This window comes from Mobula hypostoma, chromosome 8 (genome assembly GCF_963921235.1).
Source record: "Mobula hypostoma chromosome 8, sMobHyp1.1, whole genome shotgun sequence".
NCBI classification, from domain to species: Eukaryota; Metazoa; Chordata; class Chondrichthyes; order Myliobatiformes; family Myliobatidae; genus Mobula; species Mobula hypostoma.
Genome location: NC_086104.1, coordinates 40,928,366 through 40,948,925, shown reverse-complemented (window position 1 = coordinate 40,948,925; position 20,560 = coordinate 40,928,366). Strand labels below are relative to the sequence as shown.

The following is a 20,560-nucleotide window of genomic DNA, read 5'->3' as shown; positions in this document are numbered from 1 at the left end:
GACTGGCTTCGTGGCTGTGGACTCACTTTCGTGAACTTCAGTTCTGAATGTTATTATTTGCATGCTTGTTTTTCCTGAACATTGGGTTTTCGACAGGTCTTTCTTTTTTAATGGGTTCTATTGGGATTCTTTTTTTTAGGAGCCTGTAAGCAGACAAGTTTCAAGGTTGTATATAGTATACTTTGATAATAAATATACTGTGACATCCCTCTACTCTGAGGCTATGCCATCTGGTCCTGGAACTCCCCATCGTCTCCACGTCCACACTGTCTAGGCCTTTTAACATTCGGTAGGTTTCAGTGAGATCCCCCACCCACCTTATTCTGCTAAATTCCAGTGAGCAAAGGCCCAGAACCATCAAACACTCCACATATGGGTGCATATAAAATCATTTATTATTAAAAATTTTTATTGTGGGATACAGATAAAAAATAATGAGATGATAAAAAGAAGGGCGGCAAATAATAAAACTGCCAAAGAAATTTAGTTTAGACTGCCAACAATACTTGGAACAGATGTTTCAAGCCATTACTGTATATTCCTGTAACTCCTTGGACTCCCAAATTATTTATATTACTTTTCATTGCTTCATGCACATTTAAATCTTGAATGAACCATTACTCGTGCATTATGTCTAGACATCTCGTGAGGTTGAAGATCTCTATCGTAAAGAATCATGAACTCTACTTTTATGCAGTTTGAAAATATTTTTATGTGCCATTTCCAGCTTGGGAACTGTGATTACTTTAAGTAGTGGTAGTGCTGTACTGTATTTCATCTGAAATATTACTCTAAACCCCCTTCTCTTAATGGTGGGTAGAGATTATCATTTCATACTGGCTTTGTTTTGTTAGGTTCTAATTTCTGCCATGTTTCCCTGAGTGGAACAGTGATTGTATGGAAATTTACTTAATTGGGTGTAATATAGCTTCAAATGGCTTGCCATTGTGGAAATTACATATGGGTAAACATCTTTGTTTAGCTGCTAAATCCTTTTCTTCCGTTTTGTAGTCTTGGCAAATTCAAGAATATTACCTTTATTATTTAACATTGCAGCCTAGATAATACAACTTGAAGATATCACTTTGACAAATGAACTTTAATATTTTGTATTGTAATAGCTCATTAAATAAGGTGTCATACATATTGTCCATTGGTTATATCAAACTGATTTTCCTTCATCTTCTGGAGGGTCTGTCTTCCAAACAGGTTCTTTAAGATGGTGAGGTACCTTTTCTAACATTGTCTGAAAAAGCAAAAATATTTAAAGATTTACAGACTTCTGAGAGACAAATGAGAAAAATAGTAGAAACCCCATTATCAATGCAACACTGACCTTGGTCACCTCCATTGCGACTCCTTCAGGAAGATTGCGCTGGATATATTCCAAATATACATCAGCAGTGCATCCAGTCAAATGTTTGAGCTGGCAAAGATGAAGAATAAAAAATAATCCAGAATCTAGTCAATCATGCTCTTTGCTAACCAGTTACTGAACTACTTTCAAATATTTCTGGACGTGGATAGGTTCCAGCTACCTGTACACATTGTTGCTTGTTTCCTCCCAAAATGAACTTCTACAACTTGCTTTAAATTTCAGCTGCCAGGAGTCTTACTATTCTCTTCACTTCTAAATTTGATACACTTTAGATATTTTAATCCCACCATTTTTATACAATATACCCAAATGAAAAACAATTGTTCTATAGTATTCTCCAGGCCTTTTACTGCAGGTTCCTCTATTTTTTGAAGCATTATTTTCTTATATAAAGTTTATCCTCAAAGATCCTTACAAACACCTACTCACTCAGTCATACTGCACGTAAACATGCACTTTGGCTGACTGAGTCCATGCCTACCATCAAGCTCCTATTCACACTTATACCTCACCTTCTCTTCATCGTCCACCATAGCCGCCGACAAAACAGCAGCAATTTACAGCCACCAATTATGTCTGTATGTTTTTGGAATACAGGAGGAAACCCTTGTGGTTACACACAAAATCCACAAAGACTGCATAACTGAAAGTCAGGATTGAACCCAAGATGTGCCACGTGCAACCTCAATTTCTCCTTCATCAATCTATGTTATCAAAAAATTTCACCGGATTTCTAGAATAGTGAATAAAGAGACAGGAATAGACGCACAAATGTCAACTTTCAAAGTACTCAATTATTTCTTTACCCCAAGTTAATTCTAAAAACTTTCTCATGTCTTATGTTAAAGTAACTGACAAATAACTGCTGAGGAAGTACTTACACCCATTTTTGAACAAGGCTATTATCTTTGCCAGTGATTTTGTCCATTAATCAAAGACTACTTGCAAGAAGGAAATATTATTCACAATATTTATTAGGTTCATTAACAAATAACACTAAATTCTGATCACATTGGATTCCTAAGTATTTGCTTCCTCAACACTTTTGGGTGTATCTTCTAGATTTTGGGCGGCTGATCATGAAAATAACCATGAAATTTCCATATCATGCACCATTTTTTAAAATCGCCTATATTTCTTATTTCAAATCATAATTCAAGTCAAAAAAACTGATACCAAGATTAAGGACAGCAGTTTTGTTTGTCCACAAATCAAACAGGTTATCAGTGACAGGCATTTCAAATAACTTCTAGTGGGACTGGAGAAAAATCACATGGAAGGCGTTCAAGGATGTTCTTGAAATTTTTTTTGGCAACTACAGAGCACCAACATGCTTCAAGCATACAACACCATGAAGTGGAACATGTCACTAAGGATTCATTTTCTGCATTCCCATTTAGACAGCTTCCCTGCAAATCTTGATGCTGTCAGTGACAAGCATGGTGAAAGATTTCAACAGGACTTTGTGGCTGTTTATTGTTGGGCACTTACCCGAGAAGTGTCAGATACTGAGTAAAAACAGAAATCATCAACAAAACATTTGTAGCTTGTTGAACTACTGCAAAGCATCAGCAGCATTATGCAATTAAATGCAGTATATTCAGAAAAGTTGATCTCGTTTCTCCAAATTCCTACATGATACAAGTAGTTTGAAACTATATTTGTGTTCAAGTGGTCGAGTGGTCTATCATAAACAAAAAAAAATTGAGGAAGCAACATTTTTTTTTAAAACTTTGTTGTCCAGAGTCATTAAACATCAGGTGCCAGGGCTTTTTTCCTACATTACATTTGCTTTTTGTCCCTAACTGTCCTAGCAAGCAATCCTGGAAGGAAATTTAAAAGAACTCAGATCAGGCCTATCTGTATTTTGATCCTGACATTCCTAGCAAGTGGAGAAGAACATTTCAACAGAGCAGCCCAAGTGAAAGTGACTGTTGATGAGGAAGAAATGCTCTGTTTTAGGTACAAATTCTAATGCTTTCATTGGCAGTTTTGCTGATGTTGAGATGGCAGTTAGGATAATCATATGCTCTTTTGGTAGGATGTGGGAGGTTAAGAAACTTCAAGTTCCTGGTGACCATACTTGTAGGAAGTGTGTCAAATTGCAGCTCATGACTGATCTCATCGAGTGGCTAGAGCTGTAGTTGAACTGAGGAGTCTCTGTGCTACTGAGTATCATAGGCAGGGCTTTAGTGAAGTATCATACCTAATGGGCAGGTGATTAGAAAGGATAGGCAGAGAGTGCAAGATTCCTCCTTTTTTAAGACAGTACACAACATTTATCAGATAAACGTTCCAACAATAAACCTGAGCCAGATACTGAACAAAAGGGATTCTGAAATCCTGAGATAGCCAAATTCTACTGCATCATAAAACAAAAAAAACATGCTCTGGTCAGAATACTTCCAAACAATAGCAGGAATTGATATAATCCGGAGACCATGGGAACATTAGTAAAATAGTGTCAAACATGAGGGTAAAAAATGAAAAATAAAGAGCTTTCCCAACAGATATAATATCAGTTACATCAATGAGTAAAAGCAGCTCATTTGGCCCTCTGTGTCACCTGTACCATTTAATAGAATTATGGCTGATTATTCAAAATTTTGAAACAGTAAAGCAAAATCTGTGCCAATTAGATAATGGAGCGAGTATTGCAAAAACAGACACAACGCAGTAACAAAAATAATTTTAAATTTAAATATTTTCATCTATCAGCTGAATATTTACCTTAAAGTATTTACTATGTCCTGACTAGCTGCTTTGCCTTTTACTTACCTCTATACATCTGTAGTGTGTCCTCATCTCATATTGAACTCTGTGTTTCTTGAAAATGTGAATAGATTTGAGAAGTGTCAATCTATCAACTTTCTTTGGAGGCTCATACCTTTAAATAAAAGGAGATGCAAATTTTATTTTAAATTATATTTAGTTCCATTGACTTTACAAATGCATTCTATCAGCTATATTATAATATTCAAACAATCGTGATCTGTAGTATTGCAGATGAGGAGAACTAAAAGTCGTATATAAAAACATTGTTCCATGATTTATGGAATCCATGCAGCATAGTTACAAATACACTTTCTACAATGTTTTCATCAATCTGGTAAAGTGTTTCAAGAGTTTTGGTCAATCCTACAGAAGTTCTCTCTTACGAGTCACACTTGAATTTCGTCTGTTTGAATCACTACCGTGACGAAATTTCACAAACACGAGAAAATCTGCAGATACTGGAAATCCAAAGCAACATACACAAAATGCTGGAGGCAGCATTTATGTAAGAGAGTAAACAGTCGACGTTTTGGGCCGAGACCCTTCATCAGTGACGGAATTTAGCCGGCACTAAGTAAAAAGCAACTAGATATTTTGGGATAAATATATGGCAGATAATATTTCTGTAATGCAGTCATGGGAATATTGCTTTTTCTGTCAGTGATCCAAGTATCAGTTGCCTTCCTACCAATGGAAACAAGCACTTTGCTTGCATTAGTTTAACGACCTTAAATCCCAAGGTAACACAGGAGAATATTAACCACATTTTATCTTTTTTTTAAAACTTTTTGACAATGATAAAGATGTTAAAGTGAATCTTAAAGAATGAAGGAAAAGAACAGTTTGATAGAATTTAGAAGTTTGGCATCTGGACGACTAAGGTTGAAAGAAAATAAAGTTGGCCTTGTCAAAGAGTACAGTATCTTGGGCATCCTGATAACAAATTCAAAATCGAGTTAATTGCCACGTCAAGTTAATGTACATATGCACAGGTTCCAATAAAACAACTTGCAGCAGCAGTTTCACGTTTACTATCACCATCTTACCTGATGTGATAATTGTTCTTTTTGCAGCAACAACGCAAAGACTATTACGATAAAATACAAAACAGATTAATCGTGCAAAGAAAAAATAAATAATGAGCTGGTCAGTGTTCACAGATTCATAAAGCATTCAGAAATCTGGTGGCAGAGGGGAAGGAGCTACTTCTGCATCACTGAGTAAGAGACACAACAGTCATGAGGAACTCGCGTCAGGCAGCATCAATGGAGCAGAAGAAACAGCAGTGTTTCAGGCTAAGACCTTCCATCAGTTCCTCCAGTTTTTTGTGCTTGTTGGTCAAGATTTTCAGCGGCTGCCGAATCTCTGGTGTCTCCAGGCTCCCGTGGCTCATCCTGAAGTTGGTAATGAGAAGAGGGCATGTCCTGGATGGTGAAGGCCCTCAGCTGATGGATGCTGCCTCCTTGAGGCACTGCCTCTTAACGATACCTTAAATCGTGGGGAAGGTTGTGCCTATGATGGAGCTGGCAAAGTGCAGTCCTTTGCAGACTCTCAGCGTCATTTATCAGCGTTCACAAGGAAAACAAATTATACACTGCTACCGTGCCGGAGCGCTTGGAGACACGGCCCATTCCGACCAGCACCTCTCTGGAGCAGACGACCACACAGAAGTGACGGCGGAGTCCTCAAGGTGCCCCAGACGCTTCCCCGGAGCGACCACCGTAAAGCCCCGTTGGTGGCCATCCAGTTGCCGGAAGTGAGGCCTCTGACCTCGGCTGGAGCAGAGCCCACCGCAACTGTGACTCGGCTTAAGGGCTTGTTTCAGCAAGGAGCACGGCCATCCAGGATTAAGTGCTGGCTTCGGGGCCCGACCTGATTGACAGCCCGGGCCCCCGGCAGCTGGAAGTGGCAGCGGAGCCTCCCCAGTTACTCGGCCCAACCCGGAGCGCACGACGACGCGATTCCCGCGGGATGCGTCGACCAACATCAAAGAGTTGACAACAACACACTGCATCGATGGAGACCTGGAAAGATGCACTACTTACCGAGGAAGCGTGGGAAAAGAGCTGGGCTGCTGGTCAGATTGAAGCTGAGGGGCTTCAGGGTCCCTATGCCCACCATCCTACTAGCTAATGTGCAAGTCATAGAGAACAAGGTGGATGATCTTATAGGGAGACTCACCTACTGCAGGGAGATGCAGAACTGCTGTGTATTCTGTTTCATCAAGACCTGGCTCTCCCCCGCCACCCCCGACTGTGCCATCCGACCAGAGGGATTTTCGATCCATTGGATGGACTGCATGGTGTCTTCAGGCAAGATGAGGGGAGGTAGTGTCTGCCTACTGATCAACACTGGGTGGTGCTCGGACACAGTGGCACTGACAAGTTCCTGCAGCCCGGACCTGGAACACCTGTCGGTGAAGTGTCGTCCCCTACTACCTGCCACGGGAATTCACCTTGGTCATACTGACAATGGTCTACATTCCCCCCCCCAGGCGGACGTGGAGTGTGCTCTGAACATACTGTATGCCAACATCGGTGAACTTGAGACCAGGTATCCGGAGGCTTTGCTCATTACAGCCAGGGACTTTAACCAGGCCAACCTCAGAAAGACGCTGCCAAACTTATACCAACATGTCTCCTGCCCCACTAGAGGCCCGAATATACTTGACCACTGCTACACAGCAGTCAAGGATGCCTACCGTTCCGTCTCACGACCTCACTTTGGAAAATCGGACCATCAGGCCATACCCCTCCTCCCGGCTTACAAACAGAAACTGAAGCGGGAGGTCATGGTGTCAAAAGTGGTTTCGCGTTGGACAGAGGAAACGGATGAGGTCCTCCGTGACTGCTTTGAATCGGTGGACTGGTTAGTATTCAAGGACTCGGCAGCTAACCTCGATGAGTATGCCTCAGCTGTCATGGACTTTATGTGGAAATGCACAGAGGACTGTGTGTCTTGAAAGACAATCCGGGTATTCCCTAACCGGAAACCTTGGATGAGTTATGAGGTCAAGTCCCTTTTAAAGGCTAGAGCTGCGGCTTTTAGGTCTGGGGATACCAGTCGCTACACGGAATCCAGGCGTAAACTCTGGAAAGCCATTAAGGGCGCCAAGAGGCAATATCGAGCCAAGTTGGAAGCCCAGGCTAACCAAAGGGATGCCAGTAAACTATGGCAGGGTCTAAATGAGATCACTGGGCGCAAAGAAAAGGCTGGGAATATCAATAACTGTGGCACTTCTCTTCCTGACGAACTTAACGTATTCTACAGTAGATTCGAACAGAAGAGGAGCGTCCCGCTCCCTCCGGATGAACCGGACCTGGTGGCATCGAGATTCATCGTCACCGAGGACGTTAGAAGGGCCTTTCTGAAGATAAATCCAAGGAAGGTGACGGGCCTAGATGGCGTCCCGGGACAGGTTCTCCAGGCCTGTGCAAGCGAACTAGCTGGAGTGTTTGCTGACATCTTTAACTGCTCCTTGCTTCAGTCTAAGATCCCCTCGTGTTTTAAGAAGGCAACGATAATCCCAGTGCTGAAGAAGAGCAAGGTAGCATGTCTGAATGACTATTGACCTGTGGCTCTGACATAATTGCTATGAAGTGCTTCGAGAGATTGGTTATGGCACACATCAAACACAGCCTACCGGTCAACCTCGACACTTTGCAATTCACCTACCGGAGCAACAGGTCAATGGCAGACACCATCTCTCTGGCCCCACATTCCTCCTTAGAACACCTGGAGAATAAAGATGCATACGTAAGGCTCCTTTTCATTGACTACAGCTCTGCCTTTAATGCCATCATTCCAAATAAACTGATTCCTAAGCTCCGGAACCTGGGCCTTAGCACTCAGATCTGCAGCTGGATCTTCAACTTCCTCCCAGACAGGACCCAGGCTGTAAAAATAGGGGACAAGCTCTCCTCTACAATCACTCTGAGCACCGGTGCCCCACAAGGCTGTGTACTCAACCCCCACTGTACTCACTGTACACCCATGATTGTGTAGCCAAGTTTCCATCGAACTCAATATATAAGTTTGCTGATGACACAACAATTGTAGGCTGTATCTCAGGTAATGATGAGTTTGAGTACAGAGAGGAAATTAAGAACCTGGTGGCATTGTGCAAAGACAATAACCTATCCCTCAGCGTCAGCAAAACGAAGGAATTGGTTGTTGACTTCAGAAGGAGTAGCGGACCGCACAACCCAACTTACATCGGTGGTGCGCAAGTGGAACAGGTCAAAAGATTTAAGTTCCTCGGGGCTGATATCACAAATGACCTGACTTGGTCCAACCAAGCAGAGTTCACAGCCAAGAGGGCCCACCAGCGCCTTTACTTCCTGAGGAAGCTAAGGAAATTTGACCTGTCCCCTAAAACCCTCACTAATTTTTATAGATGCACCATAGAAAGCATTCTTCTAGGGTGCATCACAACCTGGTATGGAAGTTGTCCTGTCCAAGACCGAAAGAAGCTGCAGAAGATTGTGAACACGGCGCAGCACATCACACAAACCAACTTCCGTCCGCGGACTCACTTTACACCGCACGCTGTCTGAGCAGTGCTGCCAGTTTAATGAGGACACGAGACACCCAGCCAACAGACTTTTCGTCTCTCTTCCCTCCAGGAGAAGGCCCAGGAGCTTGAAGACTCGTACGGCCAGATTTGGGAACAGCTTCTTTCCAACTGTGATAAGACTGCTGAATGGATCCTGACCTGGATCTGGGCCGTACCCTCCAAATATCCGGACCTGCCTCTCAGTTTTTTTGCACTACCTTACTTCGCCTTTTTCTATTTTCTATTTCTGATTTATAATTTAAATTTTTAATATTTACTAGTTTTAACTATTTTTATGTACGAGGTCTTTCTTTTGTTACATTTTAAATGGCGACGTTGTTATGTTAATCTGGGGAATGCGGCTTTGTTGTGTTTTAACGCTGAAGAGAGTTTGCGCTAGCAGTTTGTTTTACTTTAAAGTGAGATAGCAGCCTTCTTTTAGCCAATGGGTGGTTATGTATCGTTTTGTTTTCGGATACCATAGTGTATGATATGACTGTGGACTGAGTTTTGGCGGGGAGTCGGAGGATTGATAGAAACATAGAAACATAGAAAATAGGTGCAGGAGTAGGCCATTCGGCCCTTCGAGCCTGCACCGCCATTTATTATGATCATGGCTGATCATCCAACTCAGTACCCCGCCCCAGCCTTCCCTCCATACCCCCTGACCCCTGTAGCCACAAGGGCCATATCTAACTCCCTCTTAAACATAGCCAATGAACTGGCCTCAACAGTTTGCTGTGGCAGAGAATTCCACAGATTCACCACCCTCTGTGTGAAGAAGTTTTTCCTAATCGCGGTCCTAAAAGGCTTCCCCTCTATCCTCAAACTGTGACCCCTCGTTCTGGACTTCCCCAACATCGGGAACAATCTTCCTGCATCTAGCCTGTCCAATCCCTTTAGGACCTTATACGTTTCAATCAGATCCCCCCTCAATCTTCTAAATTCCAACGAGTACAAGCCCAGTTCATCCAGTCTTTCTTCATATGAAAGTCCTGCCATCCCAGGAATCAATCTGGTGAACCTTCTTTGTACTCCCTCTATGGCAAAGATGTCTTTCCTCAGATTAGGGGACCAAAACTGCACACAATACTCCAGGTGTGGTCTCACCAAGGCCTTGTACAACTGCAGTAGTACCTCCCTGCTCCTGTACTCGAATCCTCTCGCTATAAATGCCAGCATACCATTCGCCTTTTTCACCGCCTGCTGTACCTGCATGCCCACTTTCAATGACTGTTGTATAATGACACCCAGGTCTCGTTGCACCTCCCCTTTTTCTAATCGGCCACCATTCAGATAATAATCTGTTTTCCTATTTTTGCCACCAAAGTGGATAACTTCACATTTATCCACATTAAATTGCATCTGCCATGAGTTTGCCCACTCACCCAACCTATCCAAGTCACCCTGCATCCTCTTAGCATCCTCCTCACTGCTAACACTGCCGCCCAGCTTCGTGTCATCCGCAAACTTGGAGATGCTGCATTTAATTCCCTCATCCAAGTCATTAATATATATTGTAAACAACTGGGGTCCCAGCACTGAGCCTTGCGGCACCCCAGTAGTCACCGCCTACCATTCTGAAAAGGTCCCGTTTATTCCCACTCTTTGCTTCCTGTCTGCTAACCAATTCTCCACCCACACCAATACCTTACCCCCAATACCGTGTGCTTTAAGTTTGCACACTAATCTCCTGTGTGGGACCTTGTCAAAAGCCTTTTGAAAATCCAAATATACCACATCCACTGGTTCTCCCCTATCCACTCTACTAGTTACATCCTCAAAAAATTCTATGAGATTCGTCAGACATGATTTTCCTTTCACAAATCCATGCTGACTTTGTCTGATCATTTCTCCGCTTTCCAAATGTGCTGTTATCACATCCTTGATAACTGACTCCAGCAGTTTCCCCATCACCGACGTTAGGCTAACCGGTCTATAATTCCCCGGTTTCTCTCTCCCTCCTTTTTTAAAAATTGGGGTTACATTAGCCACCCTCCAATCCTCAGGAACTAGTCCAGAATCTAACGAGTTTTGAAAAATTATCACTAATGCATCCACTATTTCTTGGGCTACTTCCTTAAGCACTCTAGGATGCAGACCATCTGGCCCTGGGGATTTATCTGCCTTCAATCCCTTCAATTTACCTAACACCACTTCCCTACTAACATGTATTTCACTCAGTTCCTCCATCTCACTGGACCCTCTGTCCCTTACTATTTCTGGAAGATTATTTATGTCCTCCTTAGATGGGGAGGATGGGGAAAGAGACGGGGCGGACGGGGGAGAGACGGGGCGGATGGCGGAGAGACAGGGAGTCAGAGGAGAGACGAGGAGGACGGTGGACAGGGTTTTTGACGGGGAGTCGGAGGAGAGACGGAGAGGACGGCGGACGTGCGGAGAGGCTCCGGTCGATCACTCCGGTGGTCCGGAGCCGTGAGTCGACGGAATTCGGGTGGTCGTCCGGATTCGATTGAGCTCCAACGGTAGCGTGCGAAGAACTTGGACTTTGATAAGTGTTGGCGCCTTTTTTTCCATTACTTTCCTCTCTGTATCAAATGTATATTATTGTCATAGAATTAGTAATATCTATAAAGTGTATTTGTTAAAATTTACTGGGTGTGCTGGCTGATGACTGATGTTTGTGATTGATTCGGGCGGCGACCGACCCTGTGGGGAGTGTTGAGGCGGGTGTTGGGCTGGATTTCCCCTAGACATACACGAGCCAATATAACAGAACGTTACATTTAATAACTTTAATATTTAATATTTGTAATCCAGGGAGTGTGAAGCACAGAAACAAATATTGCTGTGATGATTGTATGTTTTAGTACCAATTGTTTGGCCACAATAAAGTATAAAGTATAAATTAAGTTTTATGAGTACAGGTGTCCCCCGCTTTTCGAACGTTCGCTTTACGAAACCTCACTGTTATGAAAGACCTACATTGGTACCCTGTTTTCGCTTTCAGAAGGTGTTTTCACTGTTACAAAGAAAGGCAGTGCGCGATAAAAAATCAGCGCGTGAAAAAATCAGCACACAATAAAAGGCAGCCGCTCTCCCCCGGATTCGGAACGGCATTGCTTTAACACGTTGCATTAAGCAGCCGTTAGCAAGATGAGTTCTAAGGTGTCAGAAAAGCCTGAAAGAGTAAGGGTGTTACACTTAGCGTAAAACTAGACATAATTAAGCGTTTCGATCGTGGTGAATGAAGCAAGGACAAAGTGAGTTTGGCTTGTGGAAGCTGACGAAGATGATGTTGAAGAGGTTTTGGCATCCCATGACCAAGAACTGATTGATGAAGAGCTGATGCAATTGGAAGAGGAAAGGATAACAATCAAAACCAAATGCAACCGAATGCAGAAAGTGAAGCAACTGCGTGGGATTTTCGCTGCAATGATAAAGTACAACTTTAATTTTGAAAGGGTATGTAGGTTTAGGGGATATTTGCAGGATGGTTTGAGTCCTTACAAGCAACTGTATGATAGAAAAATGCGCGAGGCTCAGCAGTTAAGCAAGCCTTCCACATCAGCCACAGCAGACGACGAACCTCGATCTTCGACATCGAGGCAGGCAGTCATAGGAGAAGATGAACTGCCTGCCCTGATCGACGATGAGATGACACCCCCGTGTCCCACCACCCCAACACCCGGGCCCCGGACAATTTCTGTACCGATTCGCGGAGAATGCAGCAGTAGCCGGGAGGCACGCAGCACATCTTTAAGAAAAAAGCCGAAATAAACATGCTAATTAATTAGGTGCCGCCTAGCACGTAATTGTCAGCCCAGATCAGAGGCGATGCAATCGGAAATCACCTCTGATCTGCGCCGACATTTATGTGCCGGGCAGCACCTAATTAATTAGCATGTTTATTTCGGCTTTTTTCTTAAAGATGTGCTGTGTGCCTCCCGGCTACTGCTGCGTTGTTCTTCGCGGCAATGTATCGGGTTGGCGGCCCGGAGGGTGGGGGCCACTGCACCACCCAGCCTGCGACGACTCAGTCTAACACACCATCATCAGTGTGCTCAGCGCTGTTTTCCCAATTCTGGTAAGTGATACTACACTGTACATACATTATTTCTACTTGATATAGGCTGTGTATTTTTACGTGTTATTTGGTAGATTTGGCAGCTTCATAGTTTAAAGGTTACTGGAGAGCGCGTTTATGCCAACAGCGCTTGCGTGAGATTTTCTGCCGAGAGCGCTTGCGTGAGATTTTCACTACGGAGATCTGTGCAGGCAATCGTTGTAGAGAAATATTTCTACTTTATATAGGCTGTGTATTTATCATATCATTCCTGCTTTTACTATACGTTACTGTTATTTTAGGTTTTATGTGTTATTTGGCATGATCTGGTAGGTTATTTTTGGGTCTGCAAATGCTCAGAAAATTTTCCCATATAAATAAATGGTAATTGCTTCTTCACTTTACGACATTTCAGCTTACAAACCGTTTCAAAGCAACGCTCTACCTTCAGATGGCAGGGGAAGCCTGTATGAAAAATTGCACAGTAATGGTCGGGGAATATGGCTTTGTTTTAGTGCAAACATGGATTGACTAAAAACCAAGTGTTTTTACTCCCCACCATAGTTTATGTATAACACTATAACCATTTGAGAAATGTTGAGGGAAGTTTGCACAATTAAACTTGTAGAGCTGATAGAGTACGTCATTTTTCTTGTCCCATTATTGAACTGCATTTGAAGGAAAAGAATTTGAATTACACTTAGCATAAGTCTAGAACATCACAGCAAAGGTGTTCCAAGGAACAATTAAAAACTTACACTTTATCAACAGTGATGTTCAACTCTTTAGCTGCAAGTGTGGCAAAATATTCATAGCTATCCAGTACCATTTTATCGTGGCCTTTTACCAACACAGAGATCTTCTTGTAAAGTGTATCAGGGTCATTTGTTACTGTTATCTAAATGAACATTAAATCAGAAAAATTACAATAAGTTATTTCAGACATTGATTCTAAAAGGAAATGTCAAATTCCAAAGCAGGCAAATATACTAACACCTAACAATTTTTATTTAACATATGACTTAGCAGGGAGATATTAGAGTACCTCTGTCATTTCTGTCAAAAAGCATTTCATGAAATATCTCATTTTATTTTGTCTACTATAAAGTCGCTTATTTTGCACAGACCAAGATACAAGTTGTGATCCCTCATCAGTTTCAGCAAACTTACTGAGGTGGTGATGTGGATTCGTAGATGGTGGAAAAAATTTCAATAGGGAAATAATGATTCTGATTACCACCTTGAAACAGTATTGACTACATGTGAAGATAGTTCAGAAGAGAAGGCGAAGGCCAAACTAAAGAGTTAACATAGCCCACTGATACACTATCCAATACTGAATGATATACTGCCCTGGAGTAAGCATTCTGTGGATTTTTTTTCCTAATATTGGGGAAATTAGATTAACTTGTTGAATCATTCCTGTTGTTCCTAATGTTATGTAACTGTATGCTATTTCGAAGTAACAATGTTTAAATTAGTTTAAGTAAACTCAGGTATTGAAACATTGATTAAATAATATTTGAAAATAAAGGTTGTTTTTTCTACATATGATTACATTTTTTTTAAGACTTCCAGTAAGTTTTTGAAATCTTTCATTTAAATGACAGTCTGCCTGTAAACTGGATATTGATTTAGAGGAAGTGGTTGACACTTGCAATGAATAGCAAATTAGGATATTACGAAGGAAAATTACAAATATAGGATGGTGGCATAAAAAGCATTACATGAAATTCACTGGCAATAACTTTCAAGTGATACATTTTTTCTACAAAGGTTAATATCAATACTCTTTCTTGAGCAGGAGAACTCTGTGGCAGAAATTCACGGCAAAATAAAGTCTTAATTGAGTTGAGGTTATGGAATTTTCATTCAGGGTTGAGAACCAGCATTCAGATTAGCTTGTATTGGTATATTAGGGATATCAGAACAGTAAGTAATTGAATATTTGCTCACATTTATGGTAAACACAGAATAGAACTAAGAGGCTTGTTTCCTTGTTGCATATAGATAGGAATCAGCTGAAACGTTACTTCAAGTATCTTACGCAAAAATAACTTGGCATTTTCTAGAGGATCCAAAATACAAAAAATAAACTATACAACATTCTTTAAAAGTGCAGCTGGTTTATTCTGCAAACTTTGTACTTATTTACTGTAATTTACAGTTTTATGTATTACATAACAGTAAATTTCATGATACATGCCAATGGGATTAAGCCTGATTCTAACTCTGAATTTGAAAGGTAACTCGAGTTTTCACAGCAAATCAGTACTTAAAATATATCGCATGGATCCTTAAAAAGAGCATCCAAAACACTAACAAAAAGTGCGGGAATCCTTACCGAGGGAGCTACGGAATAGTGTGAAGATCCCCAATGAATTCTTGATGGAAAAATTGGCAGTAACCTTTTCCTACTGTAACCAAAATAGATACAATATTTATTGGAAAAAACAGCATCACAATTTCGGTAAAGGTAAACTGTATTTCAAGACTTCTTTTAAAGTCATCTATTTATATAGAACCTTTCATCATGTTCCCAGTCATCTCAAAATATTTAATCGTAAATTATGTACGAAGTTTGTTATTGCATAGTAAATATAACACACAGCTGGTAAGTAAATCCTAGGAACATTACGCAAGATAAATGACCAATGTTTTGTTACTATTGGTTGAGATTAACTGTTGGCCCAGATATCAGTGGAACTATCTTCTCTTTAAACATTTTATATTGTCACTTTATATCTGCCTTAATAATTATTTCATCTAATTATCTAAAACCTTTAAAACTTACCATAGGCATACTGTTAGCATATTATTGGCAGCATAATTCAAAAGTGGAACACCATCAACCTGAAAGCCAATATGAATAATTTTGTCATTCAAACACATTTAATTTTACTGTTCAAATTAAATAGTTAACATTGAGGGGTGTTTTTTTTTGGACACATACCACTGTTTAAAATAAACATTTACAGATATGTTGTATTAGTTCTGCCTGGTAAGATAAACCTCTCAAATGATACCATTTCCAGGAAGGAAAATATATTCGAGAGGGCAAAAAAAAAAGTGAACATTTGGCGAAAACACTAAAGAAAAATTGACTTACAGGCAATTTTTTTTAAAAATCGACAGAGCAAATGAAATGAAATGGCGAGATGCTCAGAACAGGAAAAATAGAAATGCAAGATCACATATCTCGTGCTTTATGCAGAAAGTCCATTTGTAGAGCCCAGCAGTGGGTACGAGAAAGAATGAATAGAGGGATTTGTCACAGGAATTTGATTAATACAAGTAATTTAAAATTATGAAGCAAGGGTGCAAACTGTTTTTGGCAACTGGAGGACGTTATGGAATGAGGGAAAATATTGAAAAAGCAGTTGCTTAATCGAAACCAGGAGAAACTTGTTTACAGCGGGGTCTGCATGGGCAGAGTTGAAGTGATGACCTTGCTAAATTTCGCGTTTGCTGCCCTAACGAGGACGAAGGGGTCCAACACAGTGGACACACTGGTCTGTCTCATTCAACACAACTTCAGCGTCGGGGCTCTGAGTCTCCGACCTTGGAAGAACCATGGCAAACCCGAGCACTGCATGGAGCGGGGGTACAAAAACGACGAGACTTTACCCTGAAAAGGCGCCTGAAGAGACCACACGTAGTCCGGTAGACCGCCATCCCGGGCCGGAGTGCGGAAAAGCAGCACTGCTTCCGGGTAATGGAGGGTGCCCAATCAGCACAAGTTCTCCTTCACTGAACCCATCTGTCTCACAGAAACTAATTACAACACCTTCATTGCAGCTTTATCAGATTCTGGTTAGACTGCATCCGGAGTAATAATAAAGACAAGGATATCATATCATATGCAGCCTTCTATTTTCAAGCATATCTTTTAGGGAGATAGCGTGCATCCCAAGAGAGCCACGGGTTAAGGCTCCAGACTATAAAGAAAGAGACAGGTGGTTGTCCGAGGGAAGGAAACGCAGAGCAGGAGGTGCACACTGTCCCGGGATATCAACTCCCGAGTTGGAAGTTTTCAACCAAGGACTGGACCCTCTCTAATCCTAAACCTAAATCCCGTAAAAAGGAAGTAGTGATAGTGGGGGATTCAGTTATCGGGGGAGGGGGTTGAGAATCAGGTTTGTTGCTAACCTGAAACACGTGTAGGAGACCTCCCCGGACGAGTGGATAAGCTCCTGGCCAGAGCTGGGGGTGGATCCAGTCGTCATTGTCCACATCGGAACAAATAACATAGCTAAGGGCAGTTGAGTGGGAAGCTTAGGGACAGAACTGACAAGGTGGTTTTCTCGGAAGTTCTGCCCGTGCCACGCACTAGTCCAGGTAAAATGGAGGAGATAGGAAGATTTACCGTGTGGCTCAAATCATGGTGAGGGACATAGGGGAGCCTTTTAGTGCAGATCTAACCTGTACCTCAGGGACTGGTTGCATTTGAACCAGAGTACTCGTACTGGGCAACATTCAGTTAGTTGAGGGCTGTTTAAATTAGGGAACGGTGGGGGAGGGGGAGGGGGAGGGGGGTGGGGGAGGGGGAGGGGGGTGGGGGAGGGGGAGGGGGGTGGGGGAGGGGGGAGGGGGAGGGGGAGGGGGAGGCCTGGCTGAACTGTTTAAACACCATGGTGGAGAATAGCATATTAGGATATAAATCGATTATAGGCTTCAAAGATATAAAAATGGGTCAGAGTAGGATGGAAAAAAGTCAGTAATAGACTAAGGATGGTCTGTATAAATGCAAGAAGAATTAAGAATAAAATAAAGAGCTGGAATTGTATGCAAGTACGTATTAGTATGATATAATAGCAATAACAGAAACCTGGCTGACCTCAAAGGATGCTGATGAATATAGTATTAAAGGGTATACTTAAGGAACATAGGCAAGATCATAAAGGTGGAGGAATAGCTACATACCTAAGAGAGAATTTAAACACGAGGCTGCATATGATAGAAGATGAATGGAGCCTTAGTGAAGATATCTGGGTGAGAATTGAAAGCTATAGGGATAAAGGTCTAATATTGGGTGTATGTTATAGACCCACTAATGCTTATATTGACGTTAATAAATAACTCAGAATATTAGAAAAGCAAGCTCTAAGGGTGATGTTATAGTTATGGGAGACTTTGATTTCCCAAATATTGAGTGGGAGAACCCAGTGACTAATGGATTACAGTTGTTACGTACCCCATAACTGGGTTGCCAAACCAGCAGAAATGGATCACTCAGTTGGAGTCTGGATGACTAGAACTAAGAAAGTTTTATTAAAGAAAGAAGCAACATAGTACTCTAATCAAAAGGATAATGAATGCAACAGTTCAGCAATGATAAACATACATGTACACAGAATTCAGATAACAGGATCAATCAAGCTCTATCGTTGTCTAGGGGCAAATGACCAGTTTCAAAGTGACGCAAAGTTCAGTTCAGTTCACAGTAATCGCTGCCGTGGGAGTTGGACAGTGGGGGGAAGGAGAGAGAGAGCAAAAACGAATGAATATTCAAGACTTCCACAGAGACCTTCGCAGTCAGCTGCCGGGCGAGCCCTTTATGATGTCATCTGAGGTCACCGACCATGACCCCTCCGTTTCCAGATACAATCGTTTCCCTGCGCTGAACCTGGCACCCAGGCAAGGGTGGACACACACCAGGTTCCCGCCATTCGTGCTTTTCCACCCTGTGCGTTTATGACCCGGTACTTCCCACCGACTTGTGAGAGACGCACCGCTTCCAGGGTCTTGTTACCTCGGGTGTCGTGTGTGTTGCCTTAGCGAACCTGTCCCTTTTTATCCCCCTGCTGGGGTATCGCCTGTCCATCACTTCAAACAGTTCAGGGTTCAAAGGGGGAGCCGCTCTTGCCAGCTCTCCTTCCTTCATTAACATTTCCAAATGCTGCTCCATTGTTTTCCTTCTCTCTCTCTCTCCTGAAGATAGGTGGCAGACCAACTGCTGATCCCACCGGTGCCAGCACAGGACAGCTACATCTTAATCTATGTGTATTCTTGTCACACAGTAAAATGAATTCATTGAGTTATTGAATTATTGTTTTTTGACCCTTTATGTAAATACACTAACAAGAGGGGAGGCCTGTCTAGATTTGATATTCTGTAACAATCAGGATAAAATTTTGAGTACAGAAGTTGTTGAGCCTTTAGGAACAGGTGATCATAACATAGAAAACCTACAGCACAATGCAGGCCCTTTGGCCCACAATGTTGTGTCGAACATGTCCTTACTTTAGAAATTACTTAAGGTTACCCATAGCCCTCTGTTTTTCTAAGCTCCATGTACCTATCCAGGAGTCTTAAAAAACACTATCGTATCCACTTCCACCACTGTCGCCGGCAGCCCATTCCACGCACTCACCATTCTCTGCATAAAAACTTACCCCTGACATTTCCTCTGTACCTACTTCCAAGCACCTTAAAACTTTGCCCTCTCGTGTTAGCCACTTCAGCCCTGGGAAAAAGCCTCTGACTATCCACACAATCAATGCCTCTCATCATCTTATACACCTCTATCAGGTCACCTCTCATCCTCCACCACTCCAAAGAGAAAAGGCCCAGTTCACGCAACCTATTGTCATAAGGCATGCTCCACAATCCAGGCAACATCCTTGTAAATCTCCTCTGCACCCTTTCTATAGTTTTCACATCCTGTCTGTAGTGAGGTGACCAGAACTGAGCACAGTACTCCAAGTGGAGCCTGACCAGGGTCCAAATAGCTGGAACATCACCTCTTGGCTCAATGTGCCGAGCATTGTTGGTCTCGAAGTTTTTTTTTGGGAGAGTACATCAATAAAAACCAAAGCCATTAAATTGAATTTCAGAAAGGCAAAATTTGTGCAGATGCGGCAAAGACTTCAGAAGGTAAACTGGAAGGAACTGCTTGACGTTGAGTCAGTTGAGGAACAGTGTGGTTGATTTAAAGAGGTAATACACACACTGTAGGAAATGTTCATACCCAAGGCTAGGAGAAGCAATAAAAACAAGAGATCAACTACACTGATGAATACATAACAGTTATTGAAGAAAAGATAGCAATATAAGGAATGCAGAAGAAATAGTAATGATGTTAACCATAGGGCATATGAAAATATGAGAGTTGTGCCAAGAGGGAAATTCGGATTGACAAAAGGCAGGTTGAGAAGGATATTACTGATAATGCTAAGATTGACCACAAGTTTTTCTTTCAATACTTCAGTGGTAAAAAAAATCAAGGAGGAAGTTAAATGTATTAGGAATAATAGTGGGGTGATAAATTATGCAGAGAAGGAATTAAAAGATACACTTAGCTCATAATTTGCTTAAGTATTCACCTGTGAAGATGTTAGCAATATGCCAGTATGTGTAGAGAAAAACGTGTGTTTAAAGTCACTTAGAGATCCTAGAAAGTGAGGTTCTGCTTCAGCTGAAAAGGCTGAAAGTTAATAAATCTCCAGGGTATATATCCGGTCTGTGATTATATATACAAACCCCTATCTATATTATTCAAAAGTTAAGACTGGTGAAATCCCTAAGGACTGGAAATGGGCCAACATTGTCCCAGTATACAAGAAGGGTGACTGCACTGACGCTGGTAATTATAGACCAGTAAGCTTAACGTGCATCATAGAAACATTAATAAAGAATGAAATAGGAAAACAGCTGATAAAAACAGAAATCTAGCATGGGTTCAGAAAGCAGAAATTATGTGTTACTAATATGCTGGAGTTCTATGAAGAGGCAACTAAAATTTATGATACAATAGAGCTGTTGATATCAATTACTTGGACTTTCAGAAGGCTTTTGACAAGTTACCCTACGAGAGGTTAATAAT

The 20,560-nt window shown here is 41.8% G+C and overlaps 1 protein-coding gene across 2 annotated transcripts; it reads right to left on the bottom strand.

Annotated features, from left to right (window-relative positions):
- Window positions 1–381: 381 nt before the first annotated feature.
- Window positions 382–16,600, bottom strand: mrps10 (mitochondrial ribosomal protein S10). 2 transcript variants are annotated; one of them, XM_063055026.1, is made up of 8 exons: window positions 16,363–16,600; window positions 15,530–15,588; window positions 15,080–15,152; window positions 13,494–13,633; window positions 7,829–7,888; window positions 4,157–4,265; window positions 1,337–1,426; window positions 382–1,246 (listed from the first exon to the last, which is right to left on the bottom strand). In XM_063055026.1, the coding sequence occupies exons 1-8, from the start codon at window positions 16,408–16,410 to the stop codon at window positions 1,163–1,165; spliced, it is 663 nt and encodes a 220-aa protein (XP_062911096.1). In that variant the 5' UTR covers window positions 16,411–16,600; the 3' UTR covers window positions 382–1,162. The 2 variants fall into 2 exon arrangements, with proteins under 2 accessions (XP_062911096.1, XP_062911097.1); XM_063055027.1 differs by lacking the exon at window positions 7,829–7,888 and having other exon boundaries at window positions 16,363–16,573.
- Window positions 16,601–20,560: the final 3,960 nt, after the last annotated feature.

Bases quoted from the DNA above. Each gene is read 5' to 3' on its own strand.
- mrps10 (XM_063055026.1), bottom strand. From the start codon at position 16,410: ATGGCGGTCTACCGGACTACGTGTGGTCTCTTCAGGCGCCTTTTCAGG. The intron at 13,634-15,079 runs GTAAGGATTCCC...ATGTTCATTTAG, and splicing joins ACTATTCCGTAGCTCCCTCG to ATAACAGTAACAAATGACCC. The intron at 1,427-4,156 runs GTAAGTAAAAGG...CATCTTTGCCAG, and splicing joins CACACTACAGATGTATAGAG to CTCAAACATTTGACTGGATG.